The sequence below is a fragment of the Canis lupus genome, chromosome 26, assembly GCF_011100685.1.
Source record: "Canis lupus familiaris isolate Mischka breed German Shepherd chromosome 26, alternate assembly UU_Cfam_GSD_1.0, whole genome shotgun sequence".
NCBI classification, from domain to species: domain Eukaryota; kingdom Metazoa; phylum Chordata; class Mammalia; order Carnivora; family Canidae; genus Canis; species Canis lupus.
The window spans coordinates 14,920,013-14,942,231 of NC_049247.1; the positions used below are offsets into that span (position 1 = coordinate 14,920,013).

The window sequence follows — 22,219 nt, forward strand, 5'->3', positions numbered from 1 at the left end:
TGAAATGTTTAAATAATACAGAAAAATGCATAAAAGAAAGTAAATTATTCCAAATTTCACCATCCAGAAATAAATATTGTTAAATTAAAGAATATCATTTCAGACGTTCTCTTTCAGGATAATAGATATCTAGAAACAATTTTACGTGGAAAGATTATACATGCTAAATTTAAGAAAATCTGTTAAATCAGGGTATACTTAAATACAGCGGAATTAGAAGACAATGAAGTTAAGCTTAACTTTAATTATAATTTCTTCACCAAGAGATACCAGTTCTTAAAAGACCCTCTAAAATGAACAACAACAAAAAATGACAGAGATTAGAGTTACTTTTTTTTTAAACTATGCCATTTCAACTTAGGAATTATTATTGACCATCTACTCTGAAAAATAGGAAAATTAGTACACTTATCTTTCTTTCCTACCCATAACTTGTTCTACATTAGTATTTTTACATCGTCAATGTTTACAGCATTTACATTCTGCTCTTTAGCCATATACATTATTTTACTTTGGCTTTATATTTAAATGGATTCAATGTGAAGGTGACATTTTAAAATGTCAGGAAGGAAATGTGAAGAAAAGATGAATTAACTAAAAATATTTGGGAACAAGATAGCCAACTGGGAAGAAACAAGTTAGCTTCCTTTATAACAATTTTTTGCATGACCTCTCAAAGGAAGCCCAGCAGAAAGAACACTGAAAGAGAGTTACTGATGACTGGTTCCATGGTATCTCTCTTCAGGGCTCTGCTTAAAAGTCATCTCCCAAGAAAGGCCTTCCCTAACTCCTCACTTAAAACATCAGATCCTGGGGCACCCGGCTGGCTTAGTCAGGAGAATGTGCAACTTTTGATCTCAGGATCGTGAATTTGAGCCCCATGTTGGGGGCAGAGTTTACTTTAAAAAAGGATGCCAGATCCTGTCACTCTTCATCCCTGTCCCTGCTTTATTTTTCTGCAAAGAATTTACTATGAACTGATAAATATTTACTTGTGTGTTTAGTGCTTGGAACAATGTTTGGCACACTGTAGACAGTAAATATTTGTTGAGTAAATGGTAGTCTCAGGTGATTTTGTCCATCAAATCAAATTAAGACTAAATCAAGTCAAATAAAAATCAACATTTATTTCCAATAAAGTTTTCTTCAGTTACATCTTTAAATATCTTCTGCTAGATGTGCTTTGTTTTCTTCTTCGGGAATAATAGGTGGGGTATATGAGAACTCCTGTCTTCCCTATGTGTCATCTTCATTATGATCATCTTTACAATTTTTCCTCTTGCAATTAACTTTATTTCCCTACAACTTTCTGTCACTGGAAATACTCTACATGGGTTAGTTTACTACATTAGTTTGTTGTCTATGATTCTGTGTTTAAATTTTTCTCTTCCATTTCTTTTCTTACCTCTGCCCACTTGCTTTTCATACCTCTTTGGTGTCTGTGCCCAAAAATTCATTTCTGAATCCTTGTAGTACCTTTTTCTTTGAAATGCTTTTCCCGTTTGATTTTAATACCATCCCCCAAATTATCTTTCTTTCCCTTTATGGTAGTACTTTCTAATTAAAAAAAAAATCTTCACCTACTTCAAAGTAATAAAGATATTATTTTATCTTGGGTTACCTGGTGCTTTTGTTCTGGTTGTCATTTTCCCTGCAGATATGTAGAGCTGTTGCTAAGGCATACAGAGTAGAGTTCATGTTTAGAACATACGATAGCCCTATGCCAAAAGGATATTAAACAGAGTCCTTTGCCCTGTTGCTTCTGCCACCATATTCCTGTGGGCTGCTCTCTACAAGAAGAAATAACTTAATTTTCCAAGGAAAAACTAGTTGGCTTCAGACCTAGCTCTCTCTTCCAGAAAATAGAATAATATTTACAGAGTTCTCAGGAAAAGAAAATGTAAACCAAAAATGTGCAGCCTAGACAAGGTGTTCTTCAATTATAAAGGTAGCTGACAGTTTTAAGCTTTCAAATTTAGGCAATATAATCTTTCTGAGTTTTTCTTAAAACCAACCAACCAACAAAAAAGAGTTGAAAAAATATATATAGGAAGAGGTTAAATAAATCTGGATTAGTTTGTGCCAAATAAAAGACATTTACATTGTAGAAGTCTCCACATACCTCATTGATATTGATGGAGCCTACATATAAAGTTTATAATAAAATGTTACATGAAGGGATGCCCCAAAATAAGATGTTTAAATAAATGAAGTTAACATGATACTCTTGTCACCAACATGTATGATGTAATGTCATGTAGACGCATGTTTTGTATATTTATGGTACATCTTCACTGCTTGATGATTTGGCAACAACCTAACTGAAAATCCCTGAGTTGGCATGTGAACCATTGGCAGACTGTCCTGAAAGCACTGTATTGAAGTTCATGCAGATATTAGTCAATGGAACACCCTGACCAGAGCAAAGAGAAATACTTGTTGTCATAAGGCAGAAAAGAGGGTAGAGAAAAAAGAAAAGATAGAAAAGATGAGGAAAAAACTGTCCAAATGGAATATATAGCACCATCCATTGTGATAATCTTGCTATTTTTATGCCTAGCTATTATCTCTGGATAAATGACAAGGCAACACATTCTAATCCAGTTTGTTATGATAAGCTGCCACAGAAATGATTTACTATACTCTACTACAACATGACTTTAAATCCCCCTCCTCAAATATAAATTTGAAAAATTACCCGTAATAGCTCCGCTGACGTTGGCCTTTCCTGAGGTATTTTCTGCAAGCAGTAATCTACAAATCTCCGAAAGGAGTCTGTCCTGTATGTGCAAATACATCGAAAGAAAATAAAATCAGGTCTCTGGAATACACTGAGTACTTAAAATAATTCTCATTCATGGGAAAGTTTTACATTTTAAGAGATTTTTAATAAAATATATGGAATATTAGAAGTGGACAATTTTCAAGTTTATGGTATCTAAAAATTAATATTTGTTTTTAAAAAGACCTTATTTATTTCTTCATGAGAGACACAGAGAGAGAGTGGCAGAGACATAGGTAGAGGGAGAAGCAGGCTCCATGCAAGGAGCCTGATGTGGGACTTGATCCCCGGACTCTGGGATCACGCCCCGAGCCGAAGGTAGACGCTCAACTGCTGAGCCACCCAGGTGTTGCTAAAAATTAATATTTGGATAATGAATGTAGAGAGTTTCAAATTGGTCAACACCTAAACATATCTTAACATACAAGCACGGTTAAATCATAATTTATGTCAGAAAATGAAAAATACTATATTTATATATGTAATAGTTTTATATATATTTTTCTTTCCAAAGATAACAACTCTTATAAGTCTCAAGCCTATATTCTTCACTGCCAGTTGGTAACTTCTCCATCACCTACCACCATAACCAGGTAGTAAAATCTGAAGCATAAGGGAAGAGAATTTAGGAATACGGTTTCTGGATGAAAAAATGTCTTTCTCTTAAGAATTCCATTTTGTCCACTCTTCTTTAAAATTGCCCTTCTTCTATTACTCATGTGGCCCAAACAGTTATCAAAATGTCATAATTCTCTGTAAGGAATGATATGTCTTCTAAATAGATAGTGTATGTTCTGTGTCAACATATTTAAATATACATGTAATAAAAGAAATGACAACTGGAAAAATAATGACATCAGAGAAGGTACTTTATCTCTGCCAAGAAGTGATAAAAGCTGAGATGATCAATACAAGACTGTCAGGATATAAGAGAAGAGACTTATTAGGAAGATAGCAGGGTGTGTTCCCTGTAGAATTTCAGTTCCTACACACACATTAAGAACACAGTACAAATGACAGTGAGGGCAGAAATAAAAATGTGTGTGTGTGCATAGCCAGTTCACACCTATAAAGCACCACTGTCACTATAACATGCAATGAAAGAATGTATGGTTTCTAGGTCAGATATTTAAAATGTGATTTAATGAAAGTGCCTAAAACCATATGGTGATTCCCTTAAGAGATTTAAAATGAGAGCAGAGTCTTACCATTCATTAGACTGTAGCGTTGGGGAGTCATTCTGGGCAATGTGGTATAAGGCACTCATTGCATTCATGTTGAAAAGGGGTGGCTTCCGTTCCGCTGAAGGAAAAGAAACATGATTAAGTGTTCTTGAAAGAAATCAGGCAGATAGAGAAATAAGGATCTGTGATCAAAGCTTTGCTGCTAAATCATGGCTCGTTACTGTCCTCATGCCACATAATCCACTTATTTTAATCTCTAAGGTCAGCCCAGGATAGCCATTCAGAAGAAGCTGCTGGTCATCTTAATGTACATTGGCAAAGCTCCTAACAGAACCATTTCAAAAGATTCAGAAAAATTATTTTTTTCCACATATCTTCAAATGGCTGGTCTTGTGTTCACACAATAAGTGTATGTGTTTTAATTTAAACCTATGTATTGTATTCATTGAAAAAAATCCATAAGGTACAGAATAGAATAAGAAAAATTATTATAGAATGGAACATCTTCAACATTACTAATATAGCAAGGAAGATTAAGTACTCAATTCAATAAACACTGTCTGAAGGCTCATTCAGGCCAAATAAATGGTACAGGTGATAGTGGAGGGGAAATGGGTGGAAGTGGAGGATAAATCATAATCAAGACTTGATCCAGCCCCTTTTTAAGGGAAACTCAGGGATGCCTGGGTGGCTTAGTGGTTGAGCGTCTACTTTACACTCAAGGGCATGATCCTAGGATTGAGTCCTGCATCTGGCTCCCAGGGGGGAGCCTGCTTCTCCCTCTGCCTATGTCTCTGTGTGTCTCTCACAAATAAATAAAATCTTTAAGGAGAAACTCAGTGAAATTAGGTACTTTTTAATAGATTTATTCCATCTCAGCCCATCATTGTCTCTTTTTTTGGAAATTCTATAGCTCTATTTTAGTATACTGTTTATTTGGCATGTGCTCTCCTACTGCACTTACATAAACATACGAATCTTTTCTCTCAAAAGAAATCATTAGCTCTATGAGTAAGACTTACAACCTTAATACTCTTATGCTTTTATTCCTCAAGCAATATATAATATTATTCACATATTAAGTGCTCAATTTGTTGACCAAAGGAAAGAAACAGGTTTTAGTTCTGAATACAGTTAATTTTATATTATTTACTAGTTAGTATGCCTTAGAAGATTAATCACTATCTCATTCTACCATGCTTATCTTAATGGATTCTTTACACACTTCCATCTTGTAATTTATAATTTAATTCTCAGATTTTATCAAAACATTTTGGTTTTTAAGCACTTTTAAAATGGTAAAATGGGCTTATTCTATGCAATTCTAAGAAATAAGAACTAAGAGCAGAAGTAACACAAAACACATTTTCATTCACAGAAGGATGAACTTGTGAAAAGCCAGGGTGAGAAAACAAAAGAACCCCCCCCCCCAAAAAAAAACACTTGGAATGAATAATTTTAAAAGTAGTGAACTTTAAGGCACTGGCAGTATCCCAGCAGAAGACAACAATGGTTATTTTTCCATGATACTTTGGAGGGGCCTCTTATAGTCCTGACTAAACGTTCCCTGATACTTTTAAAACACATAGTCTACCATTCTACAAATATTTTTTATTAGCCTCTCAACAGGATACTATAAACTCATGTAATAGTTACCACTATTATAGGGGCATGGACTGTCCACAAGTAGAAATTTGAAAGTTGTAGTGTAGACAAATGGATTTATATCTATTTCAAATGTAGAAGAGTTCAAGTTTAGGTTCAAGTTTATTTTTCATGAGGTACACTCTGGAGAGTTTCTAGAGCTTGGCCTTCTGACATGTGGAACTAGGAACTCATGTCACCATCAACAATTTCCCATTATTAGGACCAAGTCCAGATCCTTACACATAGCCTATTTGCCTTTATTAACATGATCCTGGTGACCTCTAGCATTTCATTCTGAGAAGCAATGCTTCCCCTGTCTTCTCAAATCATCTTTTGCTTCACCGAGAGAACCAGCTTCAGAGCCTTTCACATATACTGCTTCTTCTGTCTGGACTTGCCTCTCACTCTGATTCCCTAAACTTTATCTGGTTAATTCTTGCAAACCTTTCAGGTTTCACCTTAAATATAATTGCATTTTTGCATTCATTTCATAAATATTTATTCAAGGCTTATTATACACTTACTAGGTCCTATTAGATTTTTGTCACTGCATGGGATCCCGGGGTGGCCCAGCAGTTCAGCGCCTGCCTTCAGCCCAGGGCGTGATCCTGGGGACCCGGGATGGAGTCCCACATCGGGCTCCCTGCATGGAGCCTGCTTCTCCCTCTGCCTGTGTCTCTGCCTCTCTCTGTGTCTTTCATGAATGAATGAATGAATGAATGAATAAATAAATAAATAAATAAATAAATAAAATCTTAAAAAAAAAGATTTTGTGACTGCAAATTATGTTTTCCCTTTCCACTATCTATTGCAACCATAATTATTTGTGTAATTCTTTACATTATGTGTGTCTAATGTGTGTCCTCTTTGCTAAACTTCATGAGGGCAAAGACAGTGTCTATTATGTTCATCTTTGCATTCCCACTGCTAAGCATAGCACCTGGTATATATTTTTGGTGGTCCAAAAATAACTATAAAATAAATAAATTAAGGTAAGGCAAATTAAAGGAAAGAAGAAACTTTGTCAACAAAGAATCTTGTGCAGCAAGAAGTCACAAAAATGACTAAGGAGGGACTAAGTCTTGGGGCTTACATCAGATGCTATGTGACGGCTTCATTCCTTGCCAGAAGGACAGGAACCCTCACTGGCAAAAGGTAAAAAATTCAAACTGCTCAGAAGAACACTGAATTGCCTGAGAGAAACAGCCAGGAAGGAGGACTAAAGGAAGAAGAAAAACAAATTTGGTATGAGGATGAAGGAAAAAAAGGCAACAACAAAACTCAATTCAGTAGTGACAAGAAAGGCAATAGCTCAGATTTGAAACAGGAATGGTGAGGTTGTAAGTAGCCAACATTCTGCTGTGAACGAGACAAGATTACAACCAGCCACATGATGATAGAAGAGCTATAGCAGAGAAGTACACGACTAAAGGTATTCTAAACAGCTTTATGGTCTCGGCAGCATTTGCTAAATATTAGTTTCAGATGGCCTCAGCTACGTTCAAATCCTTTGCTAGATGTGCTACATAATCCTCTGAGTCATGGGGACAGGACTCATTGCTAAGCCAGAACACCATAGAGCAAGGGTTGGGAAACTATGGTCTGTAGGCCAAATTTACCTAGAAACCCGTTTTTGTTAAGTTTTGTTGAATTACAGCCACATTTATTTATTAACATATTTTCTATGGCTGTTTTCATGGTCGAACAGCAGAGTTGAGTAGTTATGACAGAGAATGTATGGCCTGAAACACTTATCTGGTCCTTTACAGGAAGTTTGTCAACCCTTACTTTGGAATGTAATAGTCTGCATACAATCTTCCACAGAAGCAGCAAAATAGGAACTAGGAGCTACCTTATGATATATAATTCATAATTTCTCAAAATAAAGGAAAAGGGTGGGAGCATAAAAAAGCTGAGTTAAGTAAAAGAAAATAAAGATTTCTCTTTAAAGACAATGACCGGGATCCCTGGGTGGCGCAGCGGTTTGGCGCCTGCCTTTGGCCCAGGGCGCGATCCTGGAGACCCGGGATCGAATCCCACGTCGGGCTCCCGGTGCATGGAGCCTGCTTCTCCCTCTGCCTGTGTCTCTGCCTCTCTCTCTCTGTGACTATCACAAATAAATAAATAAAATTAAAAAAAAAAAATAAAGACAATGACCAAGTTTTTGTGGCAACAGATTTCTTATGAACAAATGTGGCTGAAAACCATAATAATTAGCAATAACAATAATTAGAACCATGTACTGAATTCCTACCGTAGGTTAGGCACTCACCACATGTTACATGTCATTCACGATTCTCAGACTAGCTTGACAGGATAAGTGTAATTATTATAAGCATTATTGCCCAGCTGAAGAAACGGAGGTTCAGCTAGCCTAAATAATGGAACTAAGTCACATGGTAAGTAGCTAAACTGGGATCTCAACCCATCATGTAAGAATTCAAGAAATGTGTTCTTTTCACAAGGTCTCAGTGCATCTTCAACAACCCTGTGCCATTTTATGAGAGATTGTACAGGTATTTAAAATAAAAGGGGGGAGGATGCCTGGCCGGCTCAATTGGTAGAGGGTGTGACACTTCATCTCAGGGTGGTTTGAGCCCCACACTGTGTGTGGAGATCACTAAAAAACTAAATAAACTTAAAAAAAAAAAAAAAGCAGCAGCATCAGCAGCATCAGCAGCTTTAAGAAGAGTAAATATGCCTGCCTCTCCCCAACAGCCATCACAACATTCATTTATTAACAATAAACAATGAGTGGCTAATGTGGAAGATGAAAATACCAGGCAAAAAACCTACATGACAATGTGTGTGTGTGTGTGTGTGTGTGTGTGTGTGTGTGTGTGTGTGTGAGATTTCTTTTTTTTTCCCTGGAGAATTCATTTTTGAGCACAGTAAATTCAATGCTAATGGACCATTTGTAGCTTCTTTAGTGACCTTTGCAGGTGAACTAAGTGTCTGCAGGTTAAACAAATGAACATCATATTAACTTCTTTTGAAATAATCTTGAAAAATAAAATATTTGCTGACTGGACAGTTTTAGCGTTCAAAGATTTGAGGATTCTTGCATTTAACTAGTTCTTTCAGCGGAAAATTAATTTAGCAAAAGATAATTTGTGGAACAGGCTTCACCACTTAGGAACTATAGAGATTCCTGCAGGAAAGAAGCACAGTGCCAGTAACATTATCATCTTCCTCCTTTGTGATATGACTTTAGCAATTTAAATTACAGATTAGGGAGCTTTTAAAAAAATATACAGTATTATAGAAGAAATGTCACAAGGAAAGCAACTTTCAAAGTAATTTCAACATTAAAAGTACAACAACTTAAAGTATTTCAAACATATAGAAAACTTAGAAAAATCATTGTTTAGGGTTTTATATGCAACAGTTTATTCTTTTTTCATGTAAAAAAATACCCTTCTTTTATATGTCCATTAACAAGACTAATGCTAGGGAGACAGATATAGATATAGAAAATATATAGATATATAGATATAGAAGAAAAGCTGTCAAAAAGATACTTGTATGGTCTATTGCATTAGCAATATAGTACATTTTAAAAAATTCTTGATAAGTTAAATGTCCTTGGTAAACAATTTTACTTAATGAATATTAACTGAGCATCTACTACCATCTTTCTCTGATTCTAAGATGCCACTGACTATAAAATATTCCACTATTAAAATGCACTACTATTTTATGTATAACTTGGGGGGAAAATGCTACCAATGATAAAATGCTGTTGCCTGTCAAATATCTCCCAGTTTGGAAGAGATGTTAAAAGGTAAATTAACATTTTGGATAGGGGATCCCTGGGTGGCTCAGCGGTTTAGCGCCTGCCTTCGGCCCAGGGCGTGGTCCTAGAGTCCCGGGATCGAATCCCATATCAGGCTCCCTGCGTGGAGCCTGCTTCTCCCTTTGCCTGTGTCTCTACCTCTCTCTCTCTCTCTCTGTCTCTCATGAATAAATAAATAAAATCTTAAAAAATAAGTAAATAAAATAAAAATTTGGATATAATATGATATATATCAGGATTGTGTTGTTAGTGGCTAACATTTATTAAGTATACTATGTAGGGATTGTAATGATAAGCACTTTAAATCCATATTTTCATTTAATCCAGACAATCTTGGTAAACTAGGGGTTCTTATTATGCAAATTTTATAGAATTCAAATAATTTGATGAAAGTCACGCAACTAAGAAATGTCAGAGGGACGCCTGGTTGGCTCAGTGGTTGAGTGTCTGCCTTTGGTTTCAGGGCGTGATCCCAGGGTCTGGGGATCATGTCCTGCATTGGGCTCCCTGCAAGGAGCCTTCTTCTCCTTCTGTGTCTCTGCCTCTCTCTCTGTGTCTCTCATGAATAAATAAATAAAATCTTAAAAAAAAAAAAAGAGAGAGAGACAGAGAGAAATGGCAGAGCTGGTATTAGAACTCAAGTTTGACCACAGAGTTTATGTTTTCAAGTATAATTCAATAGTATCATCTATCAATTTGCAGGAATAGCCATTGTGGAGGATAAGGCAATTCAGGAGGTGGCTACTTTGTTCTTTATTTCAAAAATTTTACAAAAGGCAATCAAAGTCTGATACTGACATCATGTTTTCATACATACTTTAATTCATTTTTGTAAAAAATAAAATCAGAAATTAAGCACATAGCAGGGGATCTCTCAAGAAAGGAAGTTTTAAAAATATCTCTGGGATAAGTACCTATATTTCACCCAGTGTGAACTGCTATTTGAAACTTCAGTCATTACTACATCTACACAGTTCAAAAAGTGATATGATATCTATATGAATCATCATAAGATACATGTTGTTTGCTCTATTTAAGAAGGTTGGAAAGGGTAGAATTCATATTACATTTAGAAAGACTATGTATGGTAAGAAAAAAATGTGTTAAAACAATGGGTGGACACTAATTAGCTATAAAGTTCAACTTAGGTAGTACATCCTCTTAAATTTTCATAACAGACGAGTTGCTACGGCTTCAGTGTTACAAGTATAATTTTTGTTCTTTTTAGAATATAAATGGCAAACATAAGGAATAATCCTACATATAAATGCAATTAGCTGTTATTGAGCCTTTGCTATGTGCTAGGCATTATGTTAAATACATATGTTATCTTATTGAAGTCTGACAATATCTAGGGCATGTGTATTGTTATTTTGACCTAGGTGAGAGAACTGAGGCTCAAGCAATTTGAGAGAGTTGTCCAAACTCTCACAGTCAGGATGAACATGCTACACAACTCTGAAAGGTGTCATTCACATCCTAGACTATGTGAATACGATGTCCTGCCAGCTAAGTGTTGGTAAAGCCAAAATTCAAATCCAGGGTAACTCATTTTAAAATTTATTCTAAAAGACTCCTAACTCTGGGAAACGAACTAGGGGTGGTAGAAGGGGAGGAGGGCGGGGGGTGGGGGTGAATGGGTGATGGGCACTGAGGGGGGCACTTGATGGGATGAGCACTGGGTGTTATTCTGTATGTTGGCAAATTAAACACCAATAAAAAATAAATTAAAAAAAATAAATTGCTAACTCTATGTTAGGCAGAGGACAGTGTTTTTTTTTTTTTTTAAACCTCAGGAATGTACATTTATTTCTCATTTTTAAAAAGTTAAATTCTTTGTGGTACCTGGGTGGCTCAGCTGGTTAAGCATCTAACTCTTGGTTTTGGCTGGAGTCATGATCTTAGTGGTCATGGGATTGAGCCCCATGATGGGCTCCACGCTAGGTGCAGAGTCTACTTGAAATTCTTTGCCTTTCCCTCTTCCATTGCCCCTCCCCCTCTCAAATAAATAAATAAAATATTTGAAAAAAGTTAAATTCTTCAATATTTCATATGTAAAAATTTGCAGATGATACCTACCATTTAATCAGTATTTTGTGATATTTGTTTCAGAAGTTTTTTCTTCCCAAAGTAATAAAGTAGGTATAACTTTATTCTTCCTCCCTGCAGAGAGTGTTCTATTCTGAAATTACATCTTTTACATCTCTGTTCTTATGCTTTATTAATACATATGTATGTACTAATATATATTAACATACACTCAAATATAGAGAAGTGTTTATAAAACTTTCATAATTTAAAAGCACCTATACTTTTACAACTTTCTTTATTAAATACTCAACATTATGATTTTTTAATTTAAATTTAAATTTAATGTTAAATTAGTCAACATACAATGAAATATTGATTTCCGTAGAATTCAGTGATTTATCACTTACATACAACACCTAGTGCTCATCACAAAAAGTGCCCTCCTCAAATCCCTTCATCCATGTAGTCCATGCCCTCATCCACCCAACTCCATCAAACCTCAGTTTGTTCTGTATCATTAAGAATCTCGGGATGCCTGGGTGGCTCAGTGGTTGGGTGTGTCTGCCTTTGGCTCAGGGCGTGATCCTGAAGACCCGGGATCAAGTCCCACGTCAGGCTCCTTGCATGGAGCCTGCTTCTCCTCCCTCTGCCTGTGTCTCTGCCTCTCTTTCTGGGGTCTCTCATAAATAAATAAATAAAATCTTAAAAAAAAAAAAAGTTAAGAATCTCTTATGGTTTATTTCCCTCTCTCCCTCTTTTCACCCTCCCCTTCCCATATGCTCATCTGTTTTCTTTCTTAAATACCACTTGACTGAGATATATGGTATTTGTCCTTCTCTGACTTATTTCACTTAGCATAGTACACTCTAGCTCCATCTACATCATTGTAAATGGCAAGATACCATTCTTTTGATGGCTGAGTAATATTCCATTGTATATATAGATCACTCTTCTTTGTCCATTCATTAGTCAATGGACATTTGGGCTCTCTCCATAGATTGGTTATTGTTGATAATGCTACTATAAACATCGGGGTGCACATACTCTTTCAAATCTGTACTTTTGTATCCTTTGGGTAAATACCTAGTAGTGCAATTGCTAGGTCATAGGGTAGTTTTATTTTTAACTTTTTGAGGAACCTCCATATTATTTGTCAGAGTGGCTACACCAGTTTTCATTCCCACCAACAATGCAAGAGGGTTTCTCTTTTTCCATATCCCTACTAACACCAGTTGTTTCTTGTGTTATTAATTTTAGTCATTCTGATAGGTATAAGGTGGTATCTCATTGTGGTTTTGATTTGTATTTCCCTGAGAATGAGTGATGTTGAACATCTTTGCATGTATCTGTTGGCCATCTGGATGTCTTCTTTGGAAAAGTGCTCATGTCTTCTGCCCATTTCTTAACTGATTTATTTTTGGGGTGTTGAGTCTGATAAGCTAATAAGCTTTCTAGATTTTGGATATTAACCTTTTATCTGATATGAGGTTTGCAAATACCTTCTCCCATTCCGTAGTTTTGTTGGTTGTTTCCTTCACTGTGCAGAAGTTTTTCATCTTGATGAAGTACCAAGAGTTCATTTTTGCTTTTGTTTCCCTTGTCTCCAGTGATGTATCTAGTAAGAAGATGCTATAGCCAAGATCAAAGAGGTTACTTCCTGTGTTCTTCTCTACGATTTTGATGGTTTCCAGTCTCACATTTAAGTCTTTCATTCTTTTGAATTTATTTTTGTGTATGGTATAAGCAAGTGGTCTAGTTTCTTTCTTTTGTGTGTTGCTGTCCAGTTTTCCCAATACCACTTGTTGAAGAGATGGTCTTTTTTCCATTGGTAGTCTTTTCTGCTTTGGTGAAGATTAGTTGACCATATAGTTGTGAGCCCAATTCTGGATTCCCTATTCTGTCTCATTGATCTCTGTGTCTATTTTTGAGCCAGTACCATACTGTATTGATGACTACAGCTTTGTAATATAGCTTGAAATCTAGACTTGTGATGCTTCTAGTTTTTTTTCTTTCAGGATTTCTTTGGCTATTCGGGGTCTTTTGTGGTTCCATACAAATTTTAAGATTGTTTGTTCTAGCTCTGTGAAGAATGCTGGTTTTATTTTGATAGGGATTGCATTAAATGTGTAGAAAGCTTTGGTAGCACAGACATTTTAAAGATGTTTGTTCCTCAAATCCATGAGCATGGAATGCTTTTACATTTCTTTGTGTCATCTTCAGATTCTTTCATAAGTGTTCTATAGTTTTCAGAGTACAGATATTTTACTTCTTCAGTTAGGTTTATTCCTAGGTATCTTACTCTTTTTGGTGCAACTGCAAATGGGATCTATTCCTTGATTTTTTTTTCCCACTGATTCATTATTGGTGTATAGAAATGAAACAGATTTTTGCATGTTGATTTTATATCCCACAACTTTGCTGAATTCATGAATTAGTTCTAGCAAGTATTTGGTGGAGTCTTTCAGGTTTCCTACATAGATTATTATTCGTCTGCAAATAGTGAAAGTTTGACTTCTTCTTTGCTGATTTGGATGCCTTTTGTTTCTTTTTGTTGTTTGACTGCTAAGGTTAAGATTTCCAGTACTATGTTAAATAGTGCATCATATGTTAAATAGTAATGGACATCCCTGTCTTGTTCCTGAGTGTAGGGGATAGGCTGTCAGTTTTTCCCTATTGAGAAGGATATCAACTGTAGGTCTTCCATATATAGCCTTTATGACGTTGAGGTATGTTCCATCTATTCCTACTTTGTTGAAGTTTCTTAATCAAGAAAGTATGTTGTATTTTGTTAAATGCTTTTTCTTCATCAATGTTACAATTTTTGAGATTTGTCCATGATGATACATGCAGTTAACAGAGATACAGTATTCCATAATTGATTTAGTCATTCCTCCTTGGATAAGAATTTAGTTTTTTTCAATTTTTTTCTAGCTTCTACACAAGGTTGCATTCTTGTACACATTTCCAGTGTACATGCATAAATATTTATTTAAGGAATATATTTTGAAGTGAAATTTTGGGTCACTGAGACTACTCGTCATCAACTTTACTAGATATTTCCAATTTATACTCCAAAGTTGTTAGGTCAATTTACATTTCTACCTATAGTCAATGAGTTCCTGTTTCTTTAGTAGCCTCCCAAAATTTATTTATTATCCTCAGACTGAAGAACTTTTGCTGTCTGATAAATGTGAAAGGTTTCTGTTTTTATTGTTGTTTTTTAAAGTAGGCTTCAAGCCCAGCATGGAACCCAATTCAGGGCTTGAACTCATGACCCTTAGATCAAGACCTGAGCTGGGATCAAGAGTCAGATGTTTGACTGACTGAGGTACCCAGGTGCCCCAATGTGAAAAAGTTTTAACTTGCACTTCCTTTATTACTAATGAGCCTAGTATCTATGAATGTTTGATGTCCATTTAGGTTTCTTTCTCAATGAACTTGTTGATCATTCTTTTTTTTTTTTTAATTTTATTTATTTATGATAGTCACAGAGAGAGAGAGAGAGAGAGAGAGGCAGAGACATAGGCAGAGGGAGAAGCAAACTCCATGCACCGGGAGCCCAACGTGGGATTCGATCCCGGATCTCCAGGATCGTGCCCTGGGCCAAAGGCAGGCGCCAAACCGCTGCGCCACCCAGGGATCCCTTGTTGATCATTCTTGACTCATTTTTCTAATGGCTGTTTGTCTTTTTATTTTTAATAAAGAAATGTGATACATACGAGGCCTTTCAAAATTCTGGGCCAATACTCTGTTGGTTAGATATGTTGCAACTACTTTCTGTTAGCCTCTGGCTCATCTTTTAATTTTTGCATTTTACATAGCTTTATATTTTAAAGTACAAAAAATTACATTTGTCAATGCTTTCAAAATATTTTTAGGAAAATTCTTCCAATATCCATAAAGGTATGTACTCCTATAGTAATAATAGTAACAATAATTACATTTATTTAGTGCCTATTATATGGCTACCATATTTTATTTCATATATATAATTATATATATATATGACTTCATATATCAACTATATCAACTATACTTCATATATATATAATTATATTATGCTATTATTATATATTATATATGAAGTCATATATATATAATATAATTATATATATATGAAGTATAGTTGATATAGGATTTTACATTAGTTTCAGGAGTACAACACAATGATTCAACAACTCTATACATTATGATATGCTCACTGTAAGTGTAGCTACTATCTGTCCCCATGCAATGCTATTACAATACCATTGACTATATTCCTCATGCCTCTGACTTTTATTCCTGTGACTTAGTCATTCCATAACTGAAAGCCTATAACTCCCACTCCCCTTCACTCATTTTGCCCATCCCCTACTCCGTCCCGTCTGGCAATCATCAGTTTGTTCGTTGTATTTATGGGTCTGATTCTGCCATTTGTTTATTAATTTATTTTATTTTTTAGATTCCACATATAAGTGAAATCATATAGTATTTATCTTTCTCTGTCTCACTAATTTCACGTAGAATAATACCCACTAGGTGCATCCATGTTGTCACAAATGGCAAGATTTCTTTTTTATGGCTAAGTAATATTTCTCTTTGTGTGTATGTGTGTGTGTGTGTGTGTGTGTGCGTGCGCACGCACATACCACATCTTCTCTACTCATTACTTTTGGTGGGAATGTAAACTGGTATAGCCACTGTGGAAAAGAATATAGAGGTTCCTCAAAAAATTAAAAATAGATAGACAAGACCATATGATCCAATAATTCCACTATTGGTATTTACCCGAAGAAAATGAAAACACTAATTCAAAAAGACATACACACTCCCATGTTTATTGAAGCATTATTTACAATAGCCAAGATACAGAAGCAGCCTGACTACCCATCAATAATTTTTTTATATATTATTCATCAATTTTCATAATAATAGCACCTACTTTGTAGCATTATTATCTCTTCTTTGCTGATGAGGAAACTGAGTCACAAGAGGACTTCTCCTAAAAGTTTTAAAGTTTTACTTTTCACTTGTGGGTATTTAGCCAATCTGGAATTTTATTTTTGTGCATGGCATAAGCTTGGGTCTAATTATAGTTTTTCTCATATAATTAACAAGTTGCCTATTACTTATCAAATGGGCGATCCTTCCCCCACTGATTTGTACTGTTTTCCTGTCTTACACCAAAATCTGACGTACACATGAGTCCATTTCTAGTGTGGTTTTTTAAAAAAATATTTTATTTATTTATTCATGAGAGACACAGTGAGAGGGAGGCAGAGACATAGGCAGAGGGAGAAGCAGGCTCCATGTGAGGAGCTTGATGTGGGACTCAGTCCTAGGACCCCGGGATCGTGCCCTGAGCTAAAGGTAGACACTCAACCACTCAGCCACCCAGGCGCCCCCCATTTCTAGGTTTTATAGTTTGTTCTATTGGATATTAGTTTTTCCCTATATCAATTGTGTATTGATTTAATTATGATGGTATGGGTTTTGGTACCATGAATTTTTGTTTTTTTTTTACCATGAGTTTTCTGTTCAAATTCTACTTCTTCAAAATTGTCTGGAGTAGTTTTGGCCCTCTGACTTTTAAAACTACCCTGTCAAGTTCTATATGGTATTGTTGGAAGTGCATCATATGTCCTTTTTATTTTATTTTTATATATTTATTTTTTAAGATTTTATTAATGAGAGAGACACAGAGAGGGGCAGAGACATAGGCAGAAGAAGCAGACTTCCCTCAGGAGCCTAATGTGAGACTGGATCCCAGGAATCTGGGATCACAACCTGAGCTAAAGGCAGATGCTCAACCACTGAGCCACCCCTCATATGTCCTTTGAAAAGTATGCCATTATTTCTGCTGGGTCTCCCCATCCCAATCAGTATGAATAAATTAGATTAATTTCCTTTGCAGTGAGAGAATAACACAATATTAGACTGTAAAAAAGAAATCTACCGCTTCAATATCCTTTAACAGAGGACCAAATAAATTATGGTATATCCATAATACTGGAGGAGTAAGAAGATGCCAGTAAAAAATAATGATAAAGAGGTCTAAGCTACCAATATAAAACAGATCTCTAAGATGTTAAGTGAAAAATCAATGAACAGAACCACTTGTATATGTTAACGTGGGTGAGAAAAGGAATATAATACATGTATACTCATATTTGTTTATATATTTGCAAAGAAACTCTGGAAGGATATACAAGAAATTAGTAACAGTGGTGCCCTGTGTGTACTGGCAGGGGTGGGAAAGGAAATGGATAAATAGGGCCAGAGGTCTAAGAAGTTCTTTTGCTGCATGTCTTTTTAGCTTTTTGATTTATAAACCATATGAATATTACTTATTTTTAAAAATCAAATATTTAAATATTCTAACTCTCCTCCCTGAACTCAGTTTTTTAAAAAATTAGTATCTCTTCAAGTTAAAAAAAAACAAAACAAAAAAGAAGTCATGTATATCATGTGTTTCTTAGTTCAAGGAAGGGGAATTGGAAATTCACTTAGTTCAAGTGAAGCAATTGGAAATGCAATACAAAGTATACCAAGTTGTCTTTACCAGTTAAACAGGTAAACTGGTAAAGTTTACCTGTTTAGTTTTAGAAAAAAGAAAACTATAGTCTTAGAATCAAACTGAAGCTCAGAAATTCTTATAGGATAAATTTGGATACCAGAATAGAGGACATTAGCCAAAAAAACTAGATGAAGAAATTTTTTAAAACTGTTTTAGAAAATTAAATATATTTATATAAATTTTAAATAACAAATCTAGATAAAGGCAGTGTTGTGCCAAAGCCGGCTCTCAGTGGCTTTGAAAGGTCAATTGTGCATCCCTTTCTTCAACTCCATAGTAATCCTATCTCTCCACCACCTAAGAATTATTGGTTAAATCTGTCAAGATAGCCCTGGATAAAGGTAACTTTCAGATACATTAAAGTTCCAAATATACAACCAGAATCAAGAATCTGCGGTGTTTTAGACAATTTTACGTAAATACAACAACACTTGGGGAACAACTTTAAAGCAGAGGGTATCTTCTAACACAAAGTTTTCTTGAAGGTTGCTCTGTAAATGGGTCAAATACAGTTTTTACAGTCAAATCTTAGATAAGCCTGCTGTTACTTTTTCAGATTTTCCTTGTACATGTGGAAATTAAATTAATACTGGGAAGGAAGGACATAAGTTATCATTCATGATATGGAGAATGGGTATTTTTCAAATATTAATATTTACTATTATGTATTCCCACATTTGATATTTGCTCTATCTGCTCAAAAAAAGTTTTTTAAAAGATTTTATTTATTTATTCATGAGAGACACAGAAAGAGGCAAAGACGTAGGCAGAGGGAAGAGCCTGATGCGGGGAGCCTGATGCAGGACTCAATCCCAGGATCCTGGGATCATGACCTGAGACAAAGGCAGATGCTTAACCACTGAGCCACCCAGGTGTCCCTGCTCAAACTCTTTTAAACTAATGACATGAAAATGTAGCAAAGAGAAAGTAATCTTCTGATGTTATACAAAAGCATAGAAAAAAATATAATAAATTCATGCTGCCTGGCTCACATATAGCAGTGACCCATTAAATAATAGCAGGATGAATGAATTAACAATCATAGTAAGGAGTGATTCTCAAAAGTATAATAAAAACAACTCTTTTACGCACCCATTTCAATACAGGTGATTCCAAGTGACCAAATATCAACTTTCCCATCATACTGTCCTTCGTCCATAGCTAAGATCACCTCTGGAGCCATCCTGCCAAACATAATGGGCAAAACTTGAGTTGCAAATTAAAATTCATCTCATAAAGCAATTCAGTGAAATAGCTTTTTGTGCACAGTCTGAAATTTTGTCTAATAAAGATATTATTCCCTTATCCAAGTAATTTGGAGAGACACTGCAATATGATATTCAAGTATTTATATGAAACACATTATTTTCAATAAGTCCTAGTTCCATCATTATCTATCAGTTTTACCTTGAATAAATTATTTAACCTCTGTGTACATCAGTTTTTCCAACTGTAATGTGGAGAGAATTCTAGTAGATACCTCCAAGAGATTTCTAAAGGATGAATATGTATGAAACACTTAAACAAGTAACTATAGACAACATGAAAAATACTTACGGATTTTTTTTTAAAGGATTTTATTTATTCATTCATGAGAGACACAGAAAGAGAGAGAGAGGCAGAGACACAGGTAGAGGCAGAAGCAGGCTCCATGCAGGGAGCCGGATGTGGGACTTGATCTCGGGTCCACAGGACCACATCCTGGGCTGAACGTGGCGCTAAACCGCTGAGCCACCCGGGCTGCCGTACTTACGGAATTTTTAAAAACAATATAATCAGATATTTCAAAGATATTAAAAAATATTACAACGTAAAACAAACAAACAAACAAACAAACAAACAAACAAACAGACTACGGTAATTGATATTGTTTGTCCAGAATGGCTTTCCATAGGAGAGAAGGGGCCTTATCAGTTTAATATGTTTTTTTTTCCTGTTACTATGTGTGACTGCTTAGTAAATACTTTCTGATGATCGTGAACAAAAAAATTCAATATAGTAGCTGATATATATATTTTTTTGTAGGTAAGTAATTAACCAGGGATATAAGTCATTCTCCAAGGTACAATGAAATTCCAGTTTATCTATGAAAAGAAGGAAAGGCATCTTAAATAGATGGGGTGAAATTTTAAGTTAGTGACAAACTATAGTAACAGAGAACTCAACAAACATGGGAACCTGGATTTCTTTCATTGAAAGGTAATATTTATGCTTTTGACTAGTTAGAGAAGGTTAAAGAAACTGCCTTGTCTTTGCCTAGAGATCCTGCATCAAGAGAAAGTTTCAAAAGAAACTTCAAATGAAATCTAAAACCTGAGCTTGGTCAGTGAGTTGATAATCCTATTCGGTTTACACGCAGTGACATCAACCTTATTTGAACAATTTAAAGTCACTGGAAATTTTATACTGTTTCTTTTTTTTGGAGTAAGATTTTATCCTTTAATGAAATCTCATTTGAGGAACATGGTGAGACACTGTCAAAAAACAAAACAAAAGCGGTGCCATGAGCTCATCTTGTTCATGTATGCTCATTTAAAATTCTAGTTTTTAAATTCTACATACCAGTAAGGTGTGCCCACGAAGGAGTTGGCAGGAGAAGCCATTGAGGCAGATCCAAAATCAGCTAGTTTCACCTGACCTGGCTCTGTTAGAAGAATATTTCCTGCTTTAATATCCCTATAGGACAAAATAAGAGGGTTAGAAAATTACTTTTCATCTTTGATTATGGAATAGGTCAGAGCATGCAATTAATAAGACAAAAAGTTTATTAAAAAGAATCTTGTTCAGTTAGCCAGAAGGGGATTTAGTAATTACTGCATGTTATAAGGGGGCCCGGATTCCTGGGTATACTTACAGGTAGGTCAAAGTAATTACTAAAAGGTAGAGCTTTCTTTAGAGGGAGAGAATGCAATGAGAAAAAAGGCAGACATGGCAGACAGGAAACCCTATTCAGTTGCTACACTTAAAAAAGCATATTCTCAGATGCTAAATCCAGTCATCAACAGTATTCTTTATGCTGGGAAAACCGGTGCCATTTGTAATTGCCTTTTTTTTTTCCCCCAAAATTACAAAACATTTTTGGAGTCTAAACCAACTTTCAATAACTCTATATTGTCTACCTACCAATAAACCTCAACTACACACATACCTTTTCTTTCTTGCCTGTGACCCTTTCTCTCTGCTTTAATTGTAACTGCCAACTCTAAGGCATTTGAGGGCACATGTTATATAGAAGGTGTTATTTTAAAAATAACACTGTACAGTAAAAAGAAGACCCTGAAAGATCAAAACAAACAAGGATTAGGGATTAGGAAATTGCATTTCTATTGTATAGACAAAGAATCGCAAGTGGTTACTACTAAAGCTATTAGATATTGTATGCAGCAGAAAGTTTTTAAAATGATTTAAAAATACTCGTTGTTAAGGATGATAATTTAGAATGAAAAGATGTGGATGTACTCTTGATTCTCTTCCAAAAAAGCATGAGATGTAATGAATACTAGGAATCAAGATTTATAAATTGATGGGCCGTGGAAAGACAAAGAGAGAATGAGGAAAATTTAAATTGAAGATGAGAAGGTTCAAATGCTTCCAAAACAAAGTCTCCAAAAATCTTCTCTTGAAAATTCAGTTTCTTTACTCAAGATGACATTAGGTATTGTCAGAGAGAACTAAAAAAACGTTCATTTCTCTAATAACAGAAAAATATCTTTTCTCTATTACCTTCAATTAGAACATTGACTTGTCATATCAAAATAATGAATCTGAGATGTGGTGTTTATTTTTAAATAGGGAGCAAATTTTAAAAGTTTTTTTTCCAACTTCTTTTATATAGCAAAGAAGATAAAGTATAATAGAGAATATAAAACATTAAATTAATGTGCAGATTTTGGTAACAAAGCCACAAAAAAATGAACCATGGAATTAAATAGGAACTGGCAAAATCACATATAAACAAGTTGGCATTTGGTAATGACATTTTGGTATCAAAAATATGTACTAAAATATTTTTTGTCAAATCCATAGACATTATGGTTAAATCCATTTTATCAACATTTATTAGATATGGTTAGGTTCATTCTATGTATTTATAAGTAAGCCAAATTCATGGCAGGAATTTTGGTCTGCCTATCTTGAGGAAGTTCTGTTTTTGTCATACCAGTAACTGGTAATGGCTATTCTATGGTGATTAAAGCAGAAGCAAAAGGGGAACCTACAAT

The 22,219-nt window shown here is 35.1% G+C and overlaps 1 protein-coding gene across 2 annotated transcripts in view; it reads right to left on the reverse strand.

The window, feature by feature from the left end:
- Positions 1-22,219, reverse strand: part of TAOK3 (TAO kinase 3) — a 185,311-nt gene that overhangs the window by 51,843 nt on the left and 111,249 nt on the right. For both annotated transcript variants that reach the window (XM_038575265.1, XM_038575266.1), the window contains exons 8-11: positions 20,562-20,675; positions 19,092-19,183; positions 3,991-4,084; positions 2,699-2,780 (exon numbers count right to left, since the gene is read on the reverse strand). In XM_038575265.1, the coding sequence (XP_038431193.1) occupies positions 2,699-2,780; positions 3,991-4,084; positions 19,092-19,183; positions 20,562-20,675 (382 nt within the window). The remainder of the gene's footprint in view (positions 1-2,698; positions 2,781-3,990; positions 4,085-19,091; positions 19,184-20,561; positions 20,676-22,219) is intronic.